The sequence below is a fragment of the Engraulis encrasicolus genome, chromosome 18, assembly GCF_034702125.1.
Source record: "Engraulis encrasicolus isolate BLACKSEA-1 chromosome 18, IST_EnEncr_1.0, whole genome shotgun sequence".
NCBI classification, from domain to species: domain Eukaryota; kingdom Metazoa; phylum Chordata; class Actinopteri; order Clupeiformes; family Engraulidae; genus Engraulis; species Engraulis encrasicolus.
The window spans coordinates 45,805,496-45,829,270 of record NC_085874.1 but is presented as its reverse complement, the minus strand read 5'-3'; the positions used below and the strand labels follow the sequence as shown (position 1 = coordinate 45,829,270).

The following is a 23,775-nucleotide window of genomic DNA, read 5'->3' as shown; positions in this document are numbered from 1 at the left end:
TACTCACATGGCATCGCATTGGGGGACTCCTGTCCATGATAGAGGTGGGACAGGACGGATCTGTCTATGGCGTGAATCACGTGGGAAATATTTTCCGCAGGTTTGTGTTATTCATGTGTATGCTTGTCTTACATGTCCGCAGTGTCATTTTAATCTGCACTGGCTACTGTACTGTATGTTTTCTCGATTTGTCTTTGTGTACCATTGTTATTGTCGGAATGTCCAAGTGTTTGTTCTGTGGTTCCTTAAACGCAATTGTTTTAAAGGTTTAAATGAAAAATAAAGGTTCCATTGATTGATTGATGGATTGGTTCATTCATTCATTCATTCATTCATTCGGGAGCATAAAGTCTGGCTAATTGTGTATATTGTTTTACAATTGTAGGACTGGCATCACTACCGACCAGCCTGAAGGGACAGGCTGGACTCACATCGATCTCTTCAGAGGTCAAGCTAAACACGTGTCCTTTGACTTGGGGCACCTCTGGATCATCTTGAAGAATGGGCAGATCTATGTCTGCATTCAATAAATTCCTTTTTGTTTTTCTTAGCACACAATTGAACAATAATGTGTTTAATTGAATCTGACATCATATGTGTTAACAATGACATCTACAGTGTGGTTTCAAACACTGACATCAATTAACTGTCTAAATTGTCATTGTCATGTGTCACACATCATCCTTTTCCTTAATAATCAAGAATGTATTCCTTTATTTCCTACGAGATGAATGAAGTTACTTCTCTTCTCGACTCAATAAAGCATTTCAAAATGAAGACATTGTAATGTATTCTATGTACAGCATATCTGTGAGCTTCCTTTTACAGTAGTGCACCTGTAGTGTGTCTGTGCTCTCTCTCTCTCTCTCTCTCTCTCTCTCTCTCTCTCTCTCTCTCACACACACACACACACAAACACACTGTAAGTACACTGCTTAAAATCCAGATTGCTGTAAAAATGCTTTGTAACGGTAACACTTTAGAATAATGGATGCAAAAAAGCATTATAAAGACTTAATAAATAATTAACTGTTGATGAACAAAACATTAACAAACGTTTGTAAATGACTAGGAAATGTAAACAAATGCTTGTAAATGACTAGGAAATGCTATGTTAATATTTTATATTTATCAAACATTTACAAGTTGCTTGTAAATGAATAAAATACTCTGTTATAAGGTGTGTAAAATCTTGCATATATCATTTGTAGATATTTTATAAAGCATTAATAAAGCTTAGTTAATAATAAAAACATTTGTTAATGTTTTATTCATCATTAGTTAATTATTTACTGAGTCTTTACTAAGGAACATTATTATAAAGTGTTACCATTGTAACTGAAGTTACTAACATTGTACCAGAATTGTGAATTGAGCCAAATTCTATTATTGTGTTGTGTATTGGCCACTAGGTGGCAGTACAGTTCCATACAGGAAAAAGAAAGTTGGAGTGTGTTGGCATGTTTAGGATACAGTAGTGGGTCTATGAGTGCGTTGCAATATGCGACCTTGCCTCCTTCACTTGCTTGTCTCCTCGTACTAGGAAGTAATATGTCATGATGACATCACTGACAACAGCATTATATTTATATACAAAATACATTATATTATATACAAAAGCTCAATTGTAGAGTCTATTTCTCCTTTGCAATTGGGATGGTGAATGAGAAACAGTCCCTCAAAAGTTGTTGTGGCTAGGCAGACAGCTGGGAAACTTTGTCGTTTTCTCCACGGAGGAGGGGCCAGGAGGCGGGACGAGGAGACAAGCGCAAGTGGAGGAGGCAAGGTCGCATATTGCAACGCACTCATTGACGGCCACTCATCCAGCCGTGCTGCAAGCCCCAGTTCCGGGACGCATCCAGAGTCTGTGTTGTTGTGATCAGCCTCCAGAGTCTGTGTTGTTGTGATCAGCCTCCAGAGTCACGGCAACTCACACTGTGCAGGGAAATGCACAACCCCGTGCCCACGTCTGTGTTGTGGTCGAATGCAGAGTCGCTGCTACATACTCTGTGCACTTGTTGCCATGGCTCAATGTCGCACCCTCATTCCTCGCACCAGGGCAAGGCGAATGTCCTCCCGCACCTTCCACCGCCAGAGTGTGGCCGCAGGATCCGATATCGCCCTGACACCTGCCATGGCCTCAGCTGGCCACAACCTCATGAGGTGGAGGTGGTGGTGTGTTTTTTGTCAGCATCTAGAGCAGTCCTCTTCTGTGTTGTTGTGGTCAGCATCTAGTGTAGGGGTGCTCAACTAGAAACTGAAAAGGTCCACTCGCCAAATTTCGTATGTTTCCAGGGTCCAAAAAAGTCGCTACGGACCGATGCAGAAAATAGCCTCACTCGCTGGCCGCACTGGCCTCTTGCTCACTCACTGAGTTGTCATAGTGATGATACTTTTATTTGTCATAATACACCTATAGATCGCATGGCAGCGAAATCTCATGTATAATTTATACATATTAAATACAGATGGATTTTGTCTTGGTCCGGATGACATTGCGTTTGGGTCCGCATCCGGACCTGGGTCCGCCAGTTGAGCACCCCTGATCTAGTGCGAGGAATGATGGTGCGAGATCCACACCACTGAGGCAGAGGAGATGATCCAGAGTTGCCAGTCTTCCAGCCTCCACAGAGCTTCTTCTGTGTTGTAGCGGTCAGCATCTAGAGATGCCGCTACACACTGCACTCCTCTTCTGTGTTGTTGCATCTAGAGATGCCGCTACACACTGCACTCCTCTTCTGTGTTGTTGCATCTAGAGATGCCGCTACACACTGCACTCCTCTTCTGTGTTGTTGCGGTCAGCATCTAGAGATGCCGCTACACACTGCACTCCTCTTCTGTGTTGTTGCATCTAGAGTTTCCGCTACAGACTGCACTCCTCTTCTGTGTTGTTGCATCTAGAGATGCCGCTACACACTGCACTCCTCTTCTGTGTTGTTGCATCTAGAGATGCCGCTACACACTGCACTCCTCTTCTGTGTTGTTGCATCTAGAGATGCCGCTACACACTGCACTCCTCTTCTGTGTTGTTGCATCTAGAGATGCCGCTACACACTGCACTCCTCTTCTGTGTTGTTGCGGTCAGCATCTAGAGACGCCGCTACACACTGTGCAGGGAAATGCATGCACTAGTTGCCATCGCCCAAGCTGGTGCATAACCCCGTATCCACGCCTGTGTTGTGGTGAGAATCCAGAATCGCTGCTACACACTCTGTGCACTTGTTGCCATGGCTCTAGCTGGTGTACAGTCCCTTATGAAAATGGACCATGGTTTATTCTGGTATTCCTATGATTATCATGGTTCTACCATGGTATGTCATGGTTACTATAAACACTCTGAACCTACCATAATTGTACTGTGGCTTACTATGGTATTACTGTGATTTTTATGTAGTAACATGGCTCTACCATGGTATGTCATGATTACTTCACCCTTACGAAAATCGACCATGGTTGTAATGCAGTAACCATGGTTTTACTACCACATTTCATGGTGATTCCAAGTACTATCAACCAACCATAGTTCTAGTACAGTAGCTGTCATAGTAGTAGCCCTTACAAAGATTAACCATGGTTGTACTATGAAAACTAATCATGGTTTTACCATAGGTTTACCAGGGATTATAGTTAACCATGGTATTTAGTGTAACCATGACAATCATGGTTTGTGACTATGGTTTAACTTATGGTATAACCATAGTATAGTCTGTACCATAAACCATGGTTCCCCCCAAACCACATTTTATTTGAACCATGGTCGCCCACCCAAAAAGCCCAACCATGTTTTTAAAAAGCATGGTGGGGGGAAGGGGTGCATGGTTAAACCATAGTCACGAACCATGGTTTCCTTGGTTACCCAAGAAAACACGAAAACCCTGAATAACTACATGCAAGTAGCCGTGGTGTAATGGCTAGGTAGTTGGACTCTAGGTCACAAGATTGCAGGTTCAAATCCTGCCCTCACCATTCTGTAGACCTCCATCCATGGCTGAAATGTCCTTGAGCAAGGCACCTAACATTGATCCAGGGACTGTAACCAATAGCATGTAAGTCGCTTCGGATAAAAAAGCGTCAGCTCACTGTAATGTAACAAATAACTATTAACCATGGTTAGTTGTCATAGTAAAACCATGGTCAATTTTTACATATTTAAATGGTGGTAAATCTATAGTTAATCCATGGTTACATCCATAATTAAACCATGGGCAAAACATAGTCAAACCATGTAGTAGAGCAGATTAGTAACATAATCGTTCACTTTGGTATAAAAGCATGAAATTTGACACAGATACTCTCTAAGGGTCACTTTTTTGGAACAAAAAGCGCTGGCCACGCAAAAATTCAATATGTACAGAATCAAGTACCACAATGTAGGGGGTGTGGGTTATACAGGGTAGGAAAACTGTGCAGTATTTTTACCCCCAATGTCTTCATGGAATATAATACTACCTCCACAATGGTACAATGCACAGTGCTGTTATAGATATTCCGATTTTACTCCTCTATTTTGTATTTTGAGACATAATATTTCATTGCCAACCGTCCACCCCCGTTTTGGTAGATACTATTGTCTGGTTATACTTCCTATTGACATAATTTGTGACGTAATTTTCTGCGCGCATTTTCTATGTTTGTGGCCAGGGAGAGTGAAGTCCCAAGGCAGTGCTTTGTTTTGTGGTAGTGGTGGGTGGGTTTCAGTAGTTGTGCTTTTTTATTTGCAACACACACATTAGTTTTTTTGTAAATGTGCCCCCATAGCTAATGGGATGAAGCCAGGAATTGGAAAAATACTTTTTTTTCTTGTTTTTTCAACCATTTTTATTATTGATTATTTATTACATTGTTAGACTATGAAGTAATACAGCTGTTGTTTTAGATGTAGGCCTACTGCTTCTAGGCTACTGAAAAATGATGAAGCTCTTATGCACCTCTCGGCAAACCATGTACGCGGAATCGATACACGCAGGTATACATTGGATCACCCCAGTTGGTCATAATCCTCAGTTCCACCGCAGGATAGAAATCCCTTCCAGGCTCCTATAGGGTTAAGGAGGTCAACAGAGTAAGCGTACTGGTCTGGTAAAGAAACACTGAGAATCACTATATGGTGCTTCTAGAAAATAGGCCAGATATCTCACCTTCACTTCAAAGGTTTGAATAGGGTCTCCATCTGCGTTGTATGTGAATTTGCCAAGAGAAACGCCATCTATGCGCTGGTCAACATGACTCAATCCCTGAGATGGGAATAAAAACAAGTAGGCTACTATTGACAGAGACCACAAGATGTTTTCTTTTTGTTTAATCACTATATTATAATGTTATTATCATCCTTTATACAGTTTATTGCACAAAAAAGGAAAGGTGCAGCACGGTGCAAGATCCAAGTGTCCAAGTGTAAGAAAGAGGGGATGGGGGGATAAACAAGGCCAGTGAACAAGCTCCAGTATGCAGTCTACAGGAGTGGTTGTAGGACGATAGTTGACGTGCAAGGTGCACTGTGTAATATTTCAAGCAGTTTCTTTCTAGAATTCATGCTGCCCATTCACAAATGTTACCTTGTCCACAAATATTTACCACCACAATGACATTCATTATGACTGGGAAAATGGCGCTCTTCATACATGAAAAGGTGGATCTTCTGGTCATTTTCATTTTCAAAACTTGCTGTACGTTGGTCATACTAGTGAATAATTATTTATTACTTAGTAAATATTCATGAAAAGATTAAATTTGGACCCGTGCAGCACAGTATCAATCAGCAGCATAGTCGCACTACTTACTCTGACCACCATCTAAGCTTATCCTACACAGTGCATCTCTAAATGTATTTACAATGTTCAACTTCTTATGCATTGCAATTACATGGCTTTTATAATTCTCCATATGAGACAGTATTGAAAGAATTTGCAAAATCTACAAACTCACGTATACTGCGAAGTCCTGTGGAGCACTGTCAATCCGGCCGGTTGGGGATAGGCCTTTAGGTATGTGCTCGATAGAAACATGCGTGATGTTGATCGATTGGGAAAGAGCAATGGTCACTGAAGCATAACTTCCCCTGAACGACCAGCACTTGCCTGGGTGGACCTCTGGCTTTGAAGGCAAAAGGGAAAGGGGAAAAGATAGAAAAAAGGGAATCCTTTTTCTGTTTTTGTGATCATTTTGTTTCATATTAACCCTTTGAATGCAGAGCCTCTGTTCTAATCTTGTTACCAAAATGGTCATTACCACGTCCAAATCTGTTACCAAAATGGTAATTGCCACGTCCAAATCTGTTAGAGAACATTCCATAATGCCATGCTGTTATGATGTAGTTAGTTGTTTGGGGTGGTGTTGTGATCATTTTAGTTGCAGATTAAATTGAATCATTTAACTTTGACTATCTTATTGTGTTGTCTTTCATATCAGAGCACTTTTTTCAGCTATCAAAGTTGAGATGTCAATGGCTTGTACAGTCACCTGTATGACGGCCTCGGGTCCTTCTGCCCTATTTTCAAGACCGTTCGGACAGTATGGTTTGATATAATGAGATTTAATCACTTTTCCTCCTGTACAGAATAAAAAAAGACATGCATTTTAGCTTTCCAAAAAAAAGGTCCAACATTTTTAAAGTATCAGTGAAATTCTCAAAATACCTGAAAGCTCAAGTGCGTAGTCATGCATGCCGGTTCCATCACTTCTGTATCGAAGGAGAGCTGCTTGTAACGTGTTTTGAACATTCTGGTGTTGACACAAACATTGTAACTTATTCAATATACAGTTCACCTTTATTGTTAACACATTCAGTAGTGATAACTGCAGCTATTACAGGGTTAACCTTGGGCCCAGGAGGCCATTAGTCTTATAGCAGTAGGGTTGCCAAATGTAATTGATTTCCAGTCCAAGATATTTCGAAAATCAGAGGCACTACTAAATCCAACTCCTCCGAACTGAATTATATTGTTTTCTATGGCCATAAATCTATACAAAGACATGCAGAATGGTTTTTTTTTTTTAAAACCTGAAGATGGTCATCTTAAACCGCCCAATCAGGTGGGAAAACGGTGAACACACTGGGCAGGGCACATACTTCTGGACACATTTTAATTTTGAGCCGGACAAATAAAATACTTTATCTACAGGTATCTGTAATACTACACCTGGACCAGCCTCTTCTCCACGCCCTCCAGCGCCCCTCTGAGGTCAGGCCACGCAACCACACCCTCCTCCCTTGAGCTGGAGCCTGCAAAAAGGTACTCCTGCAACCATCTGGACAGCTCCACCTTCGACTAAGATAGGAGAGATGATGTGGTTGAACTTGAAAGGTGATGTTTTGTTGAGGGTGGAGATTTTGCACCCAAGTGAAGAAGTAAAGGTGCTGGACAAAGACTGATTGAAGGTTTGGAGTGAGGAGTCCAAGTATGTTCAACTGCAGTGTGCAGGGCGGGGGGCAGGTCTGGATCACATCTCCCTCCTCCCCCCTGAGCACATCTTCCTCCTCCCCCCTGAGCACATCGAGTGCCTCCCCCTTGTCATTCAGCGGCAGCGCTAAGCTTCTACGTGGGAAGAAAAATAGCTCTAGTCACTGCACCGTGCAGAGCAGAGACACAGAGTTTTCACAAATAAAATCGTAGATCCACTCTCTCTACTCCACTAATGTATAATGGTTTGGTGAGTGTAGGAAACACGAGCGGGGAGCTTTGAGTGAACCGCGCGATGAACAGCACGCAACCCTGTTTAGTATAATTTATTAATCCCGAGGGAAATTAATATAAGCTATTATTATTATTATTAGCTAATATACGGTACATGTAGTATTTGTTAACGCATGGGTCTAATTTGAATTAATATTAAGTGTCTCTTCTTAGTATCTTTGAAGACCACATATTTGGTGCCTGTTTCTAAAATTCGAAAGATGGGTAAGCTACTACAAGAAAACTATAGGCAGTAAAACGCCTGTGCAGTGGCGAATTAGGCTACTCCATGTGTGATCCGCTCGAAATTAAATATAGGCCTATACCCATCATTGAAAAGCATGAGCACATTCTTCAAAGTCTCAAAGCCTGGATGCTGTCGCCACAATCTCTTTAGGATTGGGGACTCTGAGCAGGCCATTAGTAGCCTTTGGTAGGCCTATCCTTCGTGTATCTGCCCCGCTTCCAAACTCACACCCTGACACATTTGGCATAACACTTTTGTTTTTAACCGCCTAACAGCGCTTAACATTATCATTAAATCAATGGAACCTAAAGCAGTTGCAGAGACCGTTTCAATCTTCTCCTTTACTATGAAAGAGAAAGTAGCCTAAGGTCAAGGACAAATTATTCTATGTAAATGGAAATAAACACTCATGCAATTGGAACGTGGAAAATGAAAATTATATATTTAGTAGGCTAAATATATTTAATTAGCACTCCAAACGACGAGACATGATACAAGCTGTGTGCATAGAATACAGTGTAGCCAACTACGCATTCACTATTAGGCCTATTGATGAATGATTCTATGCCCAGTGTTTAGTAAATGTAGGCATATTTACTCCAAACGACGAGACACGATACAATCTCCCTAGAAATACAGGGTAACGCATTCGCTATTGATGGATGATTCTATGTCCAGTGTTTAGTAGGTCTAAATATTTACTTAACACTTCAAACGACGAGACACGATAACAAACTGTGCATAGAATAAGCCTACTGCATTCGCCAGATAATTTGGGTCCATTTCTCAAATATGGTGCGCTATTATGATTGACGAATGATTCTATGTCCAGTGTTTAGTAAATATATTTACTTAACCAACGACGAGACATAATACAAACCACTTCACACCGCAATTAGCCTACATAGGCATTATTATTGTCCAAAGCAGTTAGAGTCATCAATGTATGCTGGTGTGCTACACTTGGGCCTACCGCCATCGAATATCCTATTATGATTGATGAATGATTCTATGTCCAGTGTTTAGTAAATACATTTATTTAGCACTCCAAACGACGAGACACGATACAAGCTGTGTGCATAGGCCTATAATAGAATAGTGTAGGCCTAGACTATGCATTCGCCGGAGAAGACATTTGGCGCAAATTCTCAAATAGGGTGACGTCGGGATGGTGTGGGACTGTACAGACTACTATAATAGGAAAAATAGGAGGGGCGAGATCCAAAATGGGAGGCGCGGGTACTCAGAAATCCAGACCTGCCCACTTCTGCAAACTGCAGTTGGATGCTACTCGAGGAGTCTGCAAACTGCACTCTCCTTTTTTTTTTTCAATTCGCCTTTGGCTAAGCCCCGCCCTCTTCAATGCTGAGATGTCAACGTGATTTAAGCAGTGACTGCAAATCGCAGCAGTTATTCACTCCTAATAAATAAAAAACGCATTCATAGTATTGTGAATATAAGTAGCCTATTTATTTTCTGAACGGTCATCCAATGCATCACAGCTGTTATGGGCTCTTCTATCGATAGGCATTGTAACCAGCACCATGGTAAGCTGAGCTCGCATATCTTTTGAGCCCTGACTCAAACTTGCTAGAAGAAAACGAAATCACACAACGTGATGGCTGTTCATCTTCAAAGCTACCACAGCATTGTGTAACATTAACGTTTGGTTTATATCTTCAGTAACTTAACAAAATCACGGCCATCAGCTGCTAGTCAAAACACTCCTGCCGTGACCGATAGTTAACTTTGCTAGCGGTGTTTCTTCATTAATTAGGTCATAAATCCAAAATCCTACTCTGAAACAGGTTCGTGGTTTGCTTACAACCTTACTGAAAAGTGGCACGAATGAGATAGTGGCATGATCGGAGCACACAAAGTTTTTGATCCGTGTGCTTTCTAGTCGAGTGTGAGGCTGCCGAGACCCTTCAAGGCAGATTATCCAGCTGCTTATTAGTCCGGTTTTAGGTAAAGAGGAAAGCGATTACCACCTGTTATATCGCGGGGAGACTTGCACCTTTGTCACAAATACCCCAGGCACAATTTCCAATCATATTTTAATAATAAATACGACCGTATCTCGCTAACTACTTGAAAACATGCGATTTCAGCATTGAGTTCAATGGAGCGCTGTCAAAACTGTCCGAGGTTTGTCCGAGGTCGTCCTTTTGCTGCGCTGTGATTGGTCAAAAAGCACATTAGGGCGGGCCTTAGCCAAAGGTGAATTGCATGGCCGGATTAAGTTTTGACCATTTTCTTCTTCAGATTCTCTACCGAAGAATCTGAAGAAGACTGGTCAAAAACTGCAGTCCTGCTATAGAATAAAAGTGTGGGTACACGCCAAAACTACATGAATGGGGATCTTTCTCTTAAATCACTCTTTCGCATGATACAATTTCGTGTGTCCTGATGTGTCTTGAATGTGGGCAGCTGAGGTGTGCTCTGCTTTTAGAATTAACATTTATCTGACACTTATCACAAACATTGTTTTTCAATAAAGTAAAAAACTGTTTGGATCTCAAAGAAGACATACCCCTGATGTTTCCGTTTCCTCATTCTAAAACAGAAAGAATAATATAATATTAGTCCAGGTAGATTTGACACGCAGTCTCATCTCCTCTTGTCTTTCAGCTGCTCGCTTGCTCGCTCTCGCTCGCTCTCTCTTACTCTCGTCCCCAACACTTGCCGTGTTTCTTATCCTTACCTGCAAATTTCCACTCCAACCGGCCTCTTTGTCCGCAAGTTGTTTCAGGATTTCCATCAGTTGTTCTTGGATCTATTTGTCAAAAAAAGAGAGGGAGAGAGAGAATTGTAATCATGCATGTTATCCCAAAAACAGTGAATACTGTGAATCCTTTCTGGCTATAAGTATCCACCTTCGGTAGGCTTGCGCCGCTGGTACCGCTGTCTACTGCCTCTGACGGGGGCTGATGGGAGCCGCTTGGGACCCAAAGACAGCAGACTAAATTGAAATCAGACACACACATGTGTTATGGTCAAAGAAATCGTTGCATAACAGCAATAGACAAACCTTGTTCCTGTTTTATTAGAATGTGTGGTGTCATACGTATGACATAACAGTGTCATAATAGTGTCATGAACGAGTCATAAACATATTGGCAATGTTATAAACGTTTTATGACCCTGAAAAGTTGACTAAACTATTTTTTAGACTCATTGGCTTACTGCCATACTGCCTGCACTGGCCGCTTCCAAAGTTCTTTCACTCCATGCAGCAATTGGGGTTGTGAAAGACTGACTGAAAAACCTAGGCTAGAGATGCACCAGATCCTGATTTTGAGGTAACTGCCGGATACCAGATCCACTGCTTAAGATCCTGCCGGATCCGGATCCTGTGAAAAACCCTGCCGGATCCGGAACCGGATCTTGGATCCTGTGCATCTCTAATTGTTAGGCCTGTCTTTGTCAGAACCGAATTTCACTTGAAGACAAAGTCATACAATGTTTATGACATTGACAAAATGCATGACTGCATTATGACAATGTTATGACACCGTTATGTCACACATATGACGCCGGCCCGGCGTCAAGTTAAGCATTACTGAATGTGTCTTACCTAGTAATGTCAAAAACATTAGACCAGCTACTGGTAAGGCCTTTCTTCTCAGATGCTCATATTCCCTTTGCACCAAAAAAAAACGTCATTCAGTTACTCATGGTCTTGTGTGCATTGATAATTGTGAATGGTTAGGTAGCCTAATACACAAATAACAAAGGAGCTGTGAGCAATGAGCATGTATGTCATTGACATAATGTAATAAAATGCATGATATGTTACATGATACGTATTGTAACTAATAAGAAACAGTAGGCTACATTATTAACCACCATGTGAAGAGATGGTGGTGTCACTGTAAAGCGCTGATTTTTACATTGTAAAGCAAGACATTGCAAAATCTGTAGCCATGAAATGACGGAAGTTATGTATTTATCTGAGTGCTCATGACGATTTGTGTAAACCTTCATATTACGTGTCATCCATACACACTCAATCAAAACACTATATAAAGGTCTATACATAAATGCATGATGTATGACTCACCCCCTCATCAAAATCTTATCCAGAGGAAGGTGTTCTGGTCGCAGAGAGTACAGGTATCTTCCAAAGTCAGCAGCCCGCCCAGTGGCGCTCCAGAAAACAAACTCCAACCAATACACTAACAATGGAGGCAGCAGGATATTAGGTGAAACACTTACAGTTGTGTTATCAAGTTTTGTCAGAGGACGCGCTCAACTTCTTGAAAAAAATGAACGTCTTTGGGTGTGCGATATCAACTGAAAGAAGAAAAATCCACACTCACAAACTAAGTCTCATTATTTATTTATAGATGACCACCATGTCCACAAGCAAACGCATTTCGGTTATCAAGCCTCCACGTCCACGCACTGATGAAGGCTTGATAGCCGAAACGCGTTTGCTTGTGGACATAGTGGTAATCTACAATTGTGTTATGCACTTACATGCTTTTGGCCCAACTAATATTATTAGTCAGAAGACTTAATTCAGGGATGTCAAACTCAGGCCCGGGGGCCAAATTTGGCCCGCGGAGGCATTTTATTTGGCCCGCAAGATCATTTCAAATGTGTATTACAGCTGACCCACATACACCATTAATACATAGAAAATATGACTTGAAGGCTAAATTTTGTGCACCACAGGAATTATGAGTTGGTAGTGAAAGCACATACAATACTAGCACATAGAAGTACAATAGTATGAGTCTACATGATGAGAACGTGTTATTTGCCTACTGTATACACAATTTCAGTGTATTTTTTATATTGAATTCGGCCCGCGACTTCATCCCAGATTTTGATTTTGGCCCACTTTGAAATTGAGTTTGACACCCCTGACTTAATTGGTAACCCATACTGTACATTCATTGAATACTGCTATGACCCCAATCCAATTTAAAGAATGTCAGCCTCCCCAAAAGCATGTCAGTGTCTTAATTGTACATTTATGCTGCCTTCTAGCTACAGTTCTGTCTCTGTTTACAGTAATTGTCCCAGTCTCCCAGAATTCACATGCCTGGTTGTAAACCAGGTTTTGTGTACTGTGTACATGAACACGTGCTGGCCTAAAACAAGAGTCAGTCTGGCAATCAGCAACTTCACTACTAAGTTGGACTTTGCATGGATGTGATAAGATATCTAAATCAAGTAGGTAGCAGGCTTCACTCAGGTTTCTTGATAACTTTTAAGGCTGCTGTCCCAAAAAAATACTTAGAATCAAAGAAAAGGGGGGCGCACCTTGCATCAATTTTTTCTTCTTTATTTTTGTGCACAGACGCGTTTCGGCGTGTGCCTTCCTCAGTGTGCACACTGAAGAAGGCACACGCCGAAACGCGTCTGTGCACAAAAATAAAGAAGAAAAAATTGATGCAAGGCGTGATAAAATATGCCCATATTTAGCTAATGGTGGACTGGCTACACGTCGAGATCTTGACTGACAGAATCTTTGAGTGGGGCTGCCGCAGGAGCTTCGACCAGAGGAGCTGCGGCTGGAGCTGCTGGAGTCTGAGGTGAAGGAGAAGGGGAGGGAGAAAGGCTGCAGCCGATGCATGTAACACATGTGTCCACCAGATGGAGCCAAAGCTGTGGGGAGAAAACAACATAACACATTATTATTAACCCATTGTGTCCTGGAGCGACATATACTGTACGCTGCATTCAGGTTCTTGAGATTTGAGCTGCTTTATTAAAAATGTGGGTATATCAGAGCTGAATGAACACATTCTAGTGCCAAATGAAGATTCTAGCTTTTAAATGCAACTGATTTCATGTTTTTATGTGCTTCGGAGGCTGAGATATTTAGGCTTTAGTAGGGAGAGGGCACCTTTTCCCAAAAAGGGCCTAGGTCAAAATGGGTTAAAGTACAATAAAGTCCTTGTGCACAGAGCAAAAACGGGAAAACTTGATGAATACGACTAAACGCACTGGGCAAAACACCTAACAACGAGCTTGACGTGTTTTACTTCACTAGTTCACCCTTGAGTGCTTTGGTGTACAATGTGCGTGAGTGGCATGCTGGCTGGCCTAGGTCCTGGGACGCTAAAGCGAAGATCATGCGGGATGAGATCCGCTTCCACCCCCATGTGCAGGGGAATGTACAGTAGCTGGGTACTCTAGTGAATAGGAGGAGTAGGGGGAGGTGGTGGGACAATCCGGAAGGCCTTCGCGCATCACAGGTGAAAGGAAAGGAGGGGTTTAAATATCTGCGAAGGCGGGAGCAAGTAATGACAGCTGTCAATCACTCGCGGGCTTCCTCCCGAACCATGTTTATGTATAAACAACATTTATAGTCCGACCCCTCACACACTGGTTTTGTAGTATCCTGATTAGCTCAGACGTTGAGTGCGTTCCAATATGTGACCTTGCGCCCCCACTTGTGCTTGTGGCCTCATACCAAGAAGTGATACGTCATGATGACATCACTGACAACAGCAATATATTTCAATATCTCGCAAAAGCTCAATTGTAAAGTCATTTTCTCATTTGCAATTGGGATGGTGAATGAAAAACAGTCTCCCAAAAGTTGTTGTGGCTAGGCTGACAAGCTGGGAGTATCCTGTTTCTCCACGAAGGAGGGGCCAGGAGGCGGGGCGAGGCCACAAGCACAAGTGGAGGACGCAAGGTCGCCTATTGGAATGCAGCCATGGGCAGTCAGCCCCCTGTCTTTCTATATTGAAGATGGACCAATGGACATCCCGCTCTGAATTGTGAGCTGGGGGAAGAAAAATCCTCCGCCCTGAGGATTGTTAGCAGGCAAATGCCCAATTTACCAGTTCAGCCCCGATTGTTATTTATTAAAGGGACACTGTGTAGGAAATGGTCAAAAAAGGTACTGCAACTATGCTGCTTATTGAAATTGGGCTGCCTGTTGCCAAATTTGATCTTTACATGAAAGTTTACTGAGAAATATACAAATATTTTCTAGTATGGTCCAAGTACAGTCATTTTTGCAGCTAAAAGTGGCTATTTTTGGAAATTCAAAATGGCGGACCATGGAGAAGATCCCCCTTTTCATGTATGAAAAGTGCAATTTTTCCAGTCATAATGAACACTTAGAATTTGATGCTGGTGGTAAGTATTCATGAAAAAGGTAACATTAGTGAATGGGCAAACAACTAAAAATCTCACACAGTGTCCCTTTAAGGTGCAGGTCTGAGTGGTGCCGAAAAGCTTGACTCAATCCACTATCTTAAATGAAGATGAACAAATGTGCAGAGAGGTGTCAAAAGTAAAAGTAAAAAAAGAAACGGTTTACTTCCAACACATTAACTTATTTGAGTAACCAGCAGACCCGTGCACTTCTCTTATGATCAGCTAACTCTGCCTTGGTTGGATCAAGTTTGTGGTGGGTCCTTGTTGTTTGGTTTTCAGTGTTTTTCAGTAACAACACAGTCTATCTATCTCATTAGGTACAATGGAGTAAATGGTGTAACAGCTATGTAATGCCATGTGCTAGTGTTGTAATTACACCACAAAAGTACTTTTACTTTTACTTTTGACACCTCTGCAAATGTGCTGCCCCCTAGTCTAAACTGTGGGTCAGTAGTCCCTAAGAAAAAGCAAACAAACAAACAACCATATTGGCCCCTGGGGAAGGTCACCACCACCCGGGAAATGCCCTGTATGCCAGATTACTAGTCTAGCTCTGTTTAGGTTCTTACCTGACGACTCTGATGATTCTGTCTCCTCCTCTGGGGAAGAATATGGAGGCTTGAGATAAGGCAAGTGTTGGGCTGTAGTCTCGCTCAAGGGTGAATGGCATTTTTTCTGCTCACTGCTCACAGCTGTAGTGGGCCTGTGCACTTCCCCATTCCCCCGGCCTGTCTCTCCAGCTTGCTGCATGGGAGCAAGGTTGATGTCATCATCATGGTCATCACGATGCCTGCTAGCAGTATCCTGCACAGGCCTCCTTCTGGCAGAAGTTCTGCGTGGCATATTTCTTGGCATGGACAGTCCCTACAACAAGTGAAGTTATGGATAGGCCTTTAACATATAAGAATAAATAAATAAATCAAAGAATAAATATATTTTTTTAAAATAATGATAATAAAAGATCATAAAAAATGGGTTGGAAGAGAAATTTGAAAATTGTATGATTTCACCTTTTTTCTAGTTGGAATGGGATGAACACATTATAGCCTTCTTTCTCAGCCTTTCTCGAGCAGGCTTGAAAGTGAATGAATAGAATCAAAGGAGTGGTTTATACACCCTATGTGACGTCACAGTCATCGTTCTGTGAGCTCATAAGTACATACGGTAATAATAGTTATTCTACGTTCTATGTGTGAACTCGAAGTACTGCCATTGCAAAAGAATTTTAGTTCTTTCTTCACTTCTTTACTCTCTGCTGTGATAATCCGGTAATGCTATTGACACGCCTGGTTGTTTCCCAACCAGAAGGTGGCAGCAGTCTGCAACATCTGTATCATCAAAGAAGAAGAAACGTCACTTCACCGGGAAAATAAAACATGTTTATGTTTCTCTGGCTGTCATGATTTTAATTTAGGCTAATATCCTCATTAGTCTGCATTATTATGAACTGCCGATTGCGTTGAAATATGAACTGGGACCAGCTTGACATAAATCCACGCATTGTAACAGCTGTGAAGAGAGGTGACTCTTTGGCTAACTTGCTAAGTTGGCTCAAACAAAGTAGCAACAGATGTGTTCATCGCATAATTAAAAACATTGCTATATGGTCAGCCAGCAACCAAAAGATCGATACGTCTATTGAATGAGCGTTTTGCTATTTTGTCATTATAGGCTATGTAGTGCGTAGTGTAAGTAACCTAACATCGATTGTGTTGTTGACGGTTTGGTTTATTTGTTGATTAAAGCTATTGTGTTTCTTTCAGCAAATTTGAAATCGGTTAAAGAAATACTGAGTCTTTCTGGTCCTGATCTACAAAGACTGACGCAGCTGTCAAAGACTGATGTACACCACTTGCATGTTGCTGTCGCTCAGTCTTGCTGTAAGCAGCCTCCTGTCTCAGGTACACGATGCTTGGCTATTTTCTTCCTTCTTTTCCTCTAACGTCACGGAAATGTAAACATGACTATCGCTGTCTTGTCTTATTGTCATGTCTTGTTGTCTCAGCCCTACAGTTGTTGCGTGGAGAGTGTCCTTCGTTGGAGCCATTGCGTAGCCTCTCTTTAGGCTGCCCAGTCCTGGATGATTTGTTGCGCGGAGGTCTCCCCCTCTGCGGCATAACGGAGTTGGCTGGAGAGAGTGGTTCTGGGAAGACCCAGTTTGGACTTCAGCTCTGTCTCTCTGTCCAGTATCCAGCCGAGCATGGAGGACTTGGCTCAGGTGTGCGAGTTCAATAAGATACGACAGTGAAACCTGTATAACTTTGAAACACAACCTTAGGCTACTTACTTTACTTTTATTTTTTCAGGACACATACATACATGAGAATGTCAGATAGCACAATGCCTATTTTCCATCTGGTGTCCCAAAATAGATAAGCTAAATGTTTACGAGCATAGAAATTAAGAGAACAGATACACTTTTATAGAAAAAAATTACACAACATCTACACAAACTGTATATATCCCTTGTGTGGAAAAAAACTGCATAGTTTTTTTACTTTGCATTGTTTGTGTGTCCAAAACACTGCATTCACAGCTGTAATATTGTAGTAAAAACTGTAATCTTGATACTGTGGAGGATGTGCATCCGGTTGTCTGCAGAAACTGTGTGGTGTCTATACCACCTTTGGCTATCTGCTTACCTGCGTGTGTGTGTGTGTGTGTGTTTGTGTATGCGTGTGTGTGTGTTTGTGTATGCGTGTGTGTGTGTGTGTGTGTGTGTGTGTGTGTGTGTGTGTGTGTGTGTGTGTGTGTGTGTGTGTGCGCGTGTGTGTGTGCGCGTGCGTGTGTGTGTGTTTCTAGGAGCTGTATTCATTTGCACAGAGGACTCCTTTCCCATCAAGCGGCTACGTCAGCTCATCGTGCAGCAGTCTCTGCTGAGACCACACGTGCCAAAGACTCTGGTGCGCAGCATCCGTTTCAGTGACAACATCTACATAGAGCACACCGCAGACCTGGTAAGGACCTCCATGCATTGTGCCTTACAGTTTGGCTGGTTACCTCAAGAACCCTTTGAGGAGTAAGGATTTTCCCCCATTTCTTCTAGAATTTTACTCGAACACTCTACAGCTCCCATAGAAGTCTGTGTTAAGAAATCTAGCAAAGTCCTTGTGACATCATAATGAGAACTCAAAATTTTGACAAAATTCTAATCACATATTTGTGATGGTACTTTTCAAAGAGTTAATCACGAGTGAGATAAGGCCTAGAGTAGGGTGCATCAAACGCCCATCAAAAATGAAAACATTGCAATATCCCACTCTGCTCTTGCAGTATTGTTCCTTTGCACGATCATAACTCCCTTGTAAATTTCTAGGAAATTCGATTGATGTTAAAGGGTGGCACAATAGGCTTGAAATTTTGAATGGTAGTAAATGGGCATTTTTAGCTAAATCTGTGCAAAGTCTATGTTAAGACTGTGTTGATCAAAAAACAGTAAGGACAGCCATTTGGAAGAATGCTCCAGTTGCCTTTCCACTTCCCGAGAACACCAAAACCCCCCAAAATGGCTAAATAATGGATACATGGGTGTTCGAACATGGCTAAAAGATTAGCAAAATGGGCCTACAGAGTGAAATTGGGCCTCCTAAAGGAAGGCTCTAAAAACAGACACAGAGAATTTCAAATCTGGGAAAGTGCAAAGGGAACTGGAGCATTCAAATGATGCTCTTTAATAGTTTTGACCAAAATAGTGTGAAAACATACTTTTGAAGGATTTTGCTAAAATAGCCCATCCACTGCCATTCAAATGTTCAAGCATACTGTGCAACCCTTTAACATTAACCAAATTTGACAAGATTTTACGCGGGCATTATGTTAATCCAAAGGAACAATTCTGCCAAAGCAGAGCAGGATTTTCAGACGTTGGGGCTTTTGATGCACCCTAGCCTAGAGACCTGCCTACTGTAAATCGTGTCAACTGTGTAGTTATGATATTGTGCTATAGAAATACATTTTTTGAGTGATTTGATTTGATTGATTTTGAAAATGAACAGCTGAAATGGCATCCTCTACCAGAGTTATGTAAAGTAGAAGTGAAAGAGCTACTCTTACAGATGTTATAACAACACTAGTAGCATGATATTACATGGTTTGAAGAGCCCTGTAATATTATATCACACTACTAGTGTGGTAATTACATCTGACTGTAAGAGTATTTCTACTTCTAAGTTAAAAAAAAAAAGTCCTTGTGCACAGGCCTTCAGTAATGCAGGTGCAGGTGTGAGGCAGGAGAAGGTGAACAATGAAGAAAGTAGAAATCTGAAGAAAATTCCAGTTTTTGTTACTTTAATTTTTCGGGGGCTCCTTCTACTTCGTACAACTTTGTCCTCTACCCTTTTTGGAAACCCAAACAGAGTGCGCTACAGACGTGCATCAACCAGAGAGTGCCGGTACTGCTGTCCAGGGGCCTGGTGCGCCTGGTGGTGGTCGACTCCGTGGCCGGACTGTTCCGGAACGAGTTCCAGGCGGACGAGACGATAGAGAGGACGCGCCACCTGCTCGCCTTCTCCAGCACCCTGCACCGCCTCAGCCACGCCCACCAAGCACCTGTGCTCTGCATCAACCAGGTAAGGGATACTATAGCCACACCCACCAAGCACCTGTGCTCTGCATCAACCAGGTAAGGGATAGCCACGCCCACCAAGCACCTGTGCTCTGCATCAACCAGGTAAGGGATAGCCACGCCCACCAAGCACCTGTACTCTGCATCAACCAGGTAAGGGATACTATAGCCACACCCACAAAGCACCTGGTAACCAGGTAAAGGATAGCCAAGCACCTGTACTCTGCATCAACCAGGTAAGGGATAGCCACGCCCACCAAGCACGTGTACTCTGCATCAACCAGGTAAGGGATAGCCACGCCCACCAAGCACCTGTACTCTGCATCAACCAGGTAAGATATACTATAGCCACGCCCACCAAGCACCTGTGCTCTGCATCAACCAGGTAAGATATACTATAGCCACACCCACCAAGCACATGTACTCTGCATCAACCAGGTAAGATATACTATAGCCACGCCCACCAAGCACCTGTGCTCTGCATCAACCAGGTAAGATATACTATAGCCACGCCCACTAAGCACCTGTACTCTGCATCAACCAGGTAAGGGATACTATAGCCACGCCCACCAAGCACCTGTACTCTGCATCAGCCAGGTAAGATATACTATAGCCACACCCACCAAGCACCTGTACTCTGCATCAACCAGGTAAGATATACTATAGCCACACCCACCAAGCACCTGTACTTTGCATCAACCAGGTAAGGGATAGCCACACCCACCAAGCAGTCATCATGAGTAAGCGGTTAGGGCGTCAAACTTCGACTCCCAACTCGCCAGGTTCCTGGGGGGAGTAATTAACCGTTGGTCTCCCCCATCCTCCTCCATGGCTGAGGTACCCTGAGCATGGTACTGTCCCGCCGCACTGCTCCCTTGGGGCGCCATTGGGGGCTGCCCCCTTGCACGGGTGAGGCATAAATACAATTTTGTTGTGTGCAGTTTTCACTTGTGTGCTGTGACAAGTTGGGCTGTCACTTGGGCTGCATTTCAATTTAGATCCTCCTGTCCAAGAGCGAACAAACTGGATTGAGAAAGTATTACAAGTCCTGCCACGTGTTCCTTCTATTATTGGCACAGATATTGGCACATAAGAGAAACAATTTTTCACTTTTTCATGTCTGTACTTCTATTAATGGTAATGGGCCTACTGCTTGATATTAAGTGAACACAGGAAGCTTCATTGTCTACAGAATGCTCACTCAGATGGTCTGTATACTTAAAAGTGAGTTGAAACATGTCTTCACCTATTCATAGGTCACAGATGTAATAGATGGTCCAAATCCCGGGAGGTGTAATTTTGGGTGAGTAAAAACTTATTCTTTGTACAGAATTGATATTTTGAGCAAAAGTCTGCCAAATCAAAAAGTAAGGAAGGCAAATGGAACCTATTTTTGGAGCTTCTCCAATTTTTATTTTTATTTCTTTTGTGTGTATTGGTAGCATTTTGCCCTTGAGTGTTAGTATGTACATGTTTAACATGTTTCTCTTCATATCATGTTAACAGTAACATCCTTTGAGGCTTGCAATAAGAAGAAGGACAAAAACTTTTTTTAAAAAAAACTTGAAAACTTCCTGTTGTGAAGTGGACGGAAGTTAACTCCGGCAAGAAAACTAGATGATTTGAAATGCACTAAGGGCTTCCGCACACCGGCTCCGACAAAGTGCTGAGCACTGCTCAGGGAAAATTCGATTCCATTGTTTTCAATAGAACCACGCACACTGGCGCCGATGTCCGCGGACATTCGCCGATGTCGGATAGCAATTAGAGACAAGTTCTATTTTGTCAGCGCCGCCCGTTGACTATCAATGCAATGTTCGGGTGAAATTGGGTTTGGAGGTCCGACTTCTGTCGGAACCAAAAGTGCGCCGCAGTGCTGTCGGAGCCAGTGTGCAGCCGGCCTAAGGTGTCTGCCATTGTAGATGTGTATCGTGTGAATATAATTTACACACACACACTCATACACACACACACACACACACAGACACACTTGTCACTTTGGAGAACAGCCAGGTGTGTCCCGCGCTAGGCTGCTGGGTTAGGGTCAGGGTTAGGGATGCAAACAATTAATCGGCTTTAATCGATCAATGCATTAATCGATTAAAGAACATTAATCGCAATTAATCGACAATTCAACTGAGACCCAGGTGAAATTGGCATGTGAAGAATGTGTGTGAAGAGGGGTGTGAATAGTGGGAATATTTAAATCACCTTTGGATTAAAGAATTGAAATAGAATTAATTTAAATGTGTTATTTTACCTCAATTTTGAATTAAAATTTTTAGATTTAGTAGGTTTTTTTTCGAGAAACATTGATATTTTGGGGGGAAAACGCCGCTAATCAATTAATCGTAAGTCGATCGATAAGGCTATCAACTAATGATTAATGAATTAATCGATAATTTGCATCCCTAGTCAGGGTTATTATCACTAACTACTAATTACTATTACTAACGTCTTTGCTGTGATGTCATTTTGAACGCCGCAGGCTGGTGGACAGCCGGGTCCTCCCTGCGCTGGGCCTGGCGTGGGCCAATCAGGTGATGGTGCGGCTGATGCTGCGGCGCCTGCCGGGCTCGGTGGCGTCGGGAGAGCAGAGCTGCGTCCCCCGGCGCCTGGAGGTGGTGTTCGCCCCACACCTGCCCCGCGCCGGCTGCCTCTGCGGCGTCTGGGTGGAGGGCGTCAGGGGCATCGCCCAGGACGGAGCGCAGGAGGAGCAGGAGCAGGAGAGAGATGAGAGGGAGCAGGAGCGAAGAGGAGAGCCGCCGCCACCACAGCCGGGCCCGTCAGGGGAGGAGAGCAGGAAGGGGTCTGGGTTGAGAACTTGAAGGGGGGATCCCCCCAGGATGGAGAGCAGGAGCAGGAGTGAAAAGGAGGAAAACCTCCATCACAGTCGGGTCCGTCGTGGGGGGGGGTCTGGATAGGAGACTTCAGGGGTCGCTCAGGATGGAGGGAAGGAGCAGCAGGGAGGAGGAGGAGGAGAAGGTGGACTGAAGAGGAGAACAGCCTCCACCACAGCTGATTCCATTCGTGGGGGAGGACAGAACCTCCCGTGGACATATGGACCCAGGATGGAACCGTAGAAGAGTGTGCAGGAGACATGACACCTGAGTCCTAGTTGAGACAAGGGCTCCATTCCATTATCCACACTCCTGTCCTAGACTTGCGCTTGTGGACTCTGGAAGAGCCCATGTTTACTGCACATATAACAATGCCATGATGCCAAGTCGACTGTGGTTTCCAATGGTAGAAAGAATATCATATATCTGCCTGGACAGATGATGGTGCAGACTTCTGACAACAATATGGTTGAGTGTACAGTTTACATGGTAGAGTTTGCACTTTACAATATCTAGACTGGGAACGCTGAACACATGAGATTTACTGACAGAGAAACAAGGGCTTCTTTTTTAGATATGGGAGGGAGCTGACTCTCACCCTCTCATTTTATGATTTCATGATTGAGAAAACAAAATGTGACCAGTTACTTTTATTTTTATTGATGTAGTTTTGAAAGTTTTACTTTATGATTGATGTGGGACATTCATGTATTTAAATAAAATGTTGTGTCAAAGTCAAGTTGACATTTCTCTCTGTACTGTATGTATGCACGACCATTAGATTATGATGAACTCCATACTGTCTGGCCAGGCTAATTTGACTACTACTACCCCATTTGTGCCTAAAAACACCTGCTGACAAACGTCTACTAAATGCCTAAGCCATGTACTGGCAGCCAGCCCTAAATAGCCATCTGAAGGGCATGAAAACACAAAATAAGTTCTATTAAAAAGCTAAGACCCTCGCATTGCATGTTCATTCAGCTCTAACATACCAACATTTGTGATTTTAAAAATCTCAAATTTCACGAGTCTACAGCTATGTCAATGTTGTGCTACACAGCATCTGGCATCAATAGGTTAAATATCAAACAGTACTACAGATGACTGTAACTAGATACCTACTGCTGTATCTTGTTGAGTTTCCTCATGAAGACAAAATTTCCTTTCTGAAAAGGACTTGAATCTTGCTTTTCCTCAAGTTTTTTCCTTTTCCTGCAGAGGGCGCCAAAGGCTACAGAATCATTCAGAGTTGTGTTGCGCAGTCCATGACATCTCTCATGCTTTATGTAGCCTACCGCAGAAAGAAACCAACAGGAGCTG

The 23,775-nt window shown here is 42.8% G+C and overlaps 2 protein-coding genes across 2 annotated transcripts; one reads left to right on the top strand and one right to left on the bottom strand.

Moving 5' to 3' along the window:
• Positions 1-4,791: 4,791 nt before the first annotated feature.
• Positions 4,792-16,139, bottom strand: LOC134468662 (uncharacterized). Its single transcript, XM_063222556.1, has 14 exons — positions 16,059-16,139; positions 15,618-15,939; positions 13,396-13,539; positions 11,984-12,098; positions 11,498-11,562; positions 10,797-10,882; positions 10,625-10,696; positions 10,454-10,477; positions 7,140-7,268; positions 6,636-6,720; positions 6,460-6,548; positions 5,926-6,093; positions 5,139-5,234; positions 4,792-5,037 (listed from the first exon to the last, which is right to left on the bottom strand). Exons 2-14 carry the CDS (start codon positions 15,901-15,903, stop codon positions 4,921-4,923), a joined length of 1,476 nt encoding a protein of 491 aa, XP_063078626.1. The 5' UTR covers positions 15,904-15,939; positions 16,059-16,139; the 3' UTR covers positions 4,792-4,920.
• A 112-nt stretch (positions 16,140-16,251) lies between these two features.
• Positions 16,252-23,191, top strand: xrcc3 (X-ray repair complementing defective repair in Chinese hamster cells 3). Its single transcript, XM_063222555.1, has 7 exons — positions 16,252-16,569; positions 16,812-16,949; positions 17,054-17,266; positions 17,851-18,005; positions 19,404-19,616; positions 20,869-20,915; positions 22,101-23,191. Exons 1-7 carry the CDS (start codon positions 16,515-16,517, stop codon positions 22,438-22,440), a joined length of 1,161 nt encoding a protein of 386 aa, XP_063078625.1. The 5' UTR covers positions 16,252-16,514; the 3' UTR covers positions 22,441-23,191.
• The last annotated feature ends 584 nt before the right edge of the window (positions 23,192-23,775 follow it).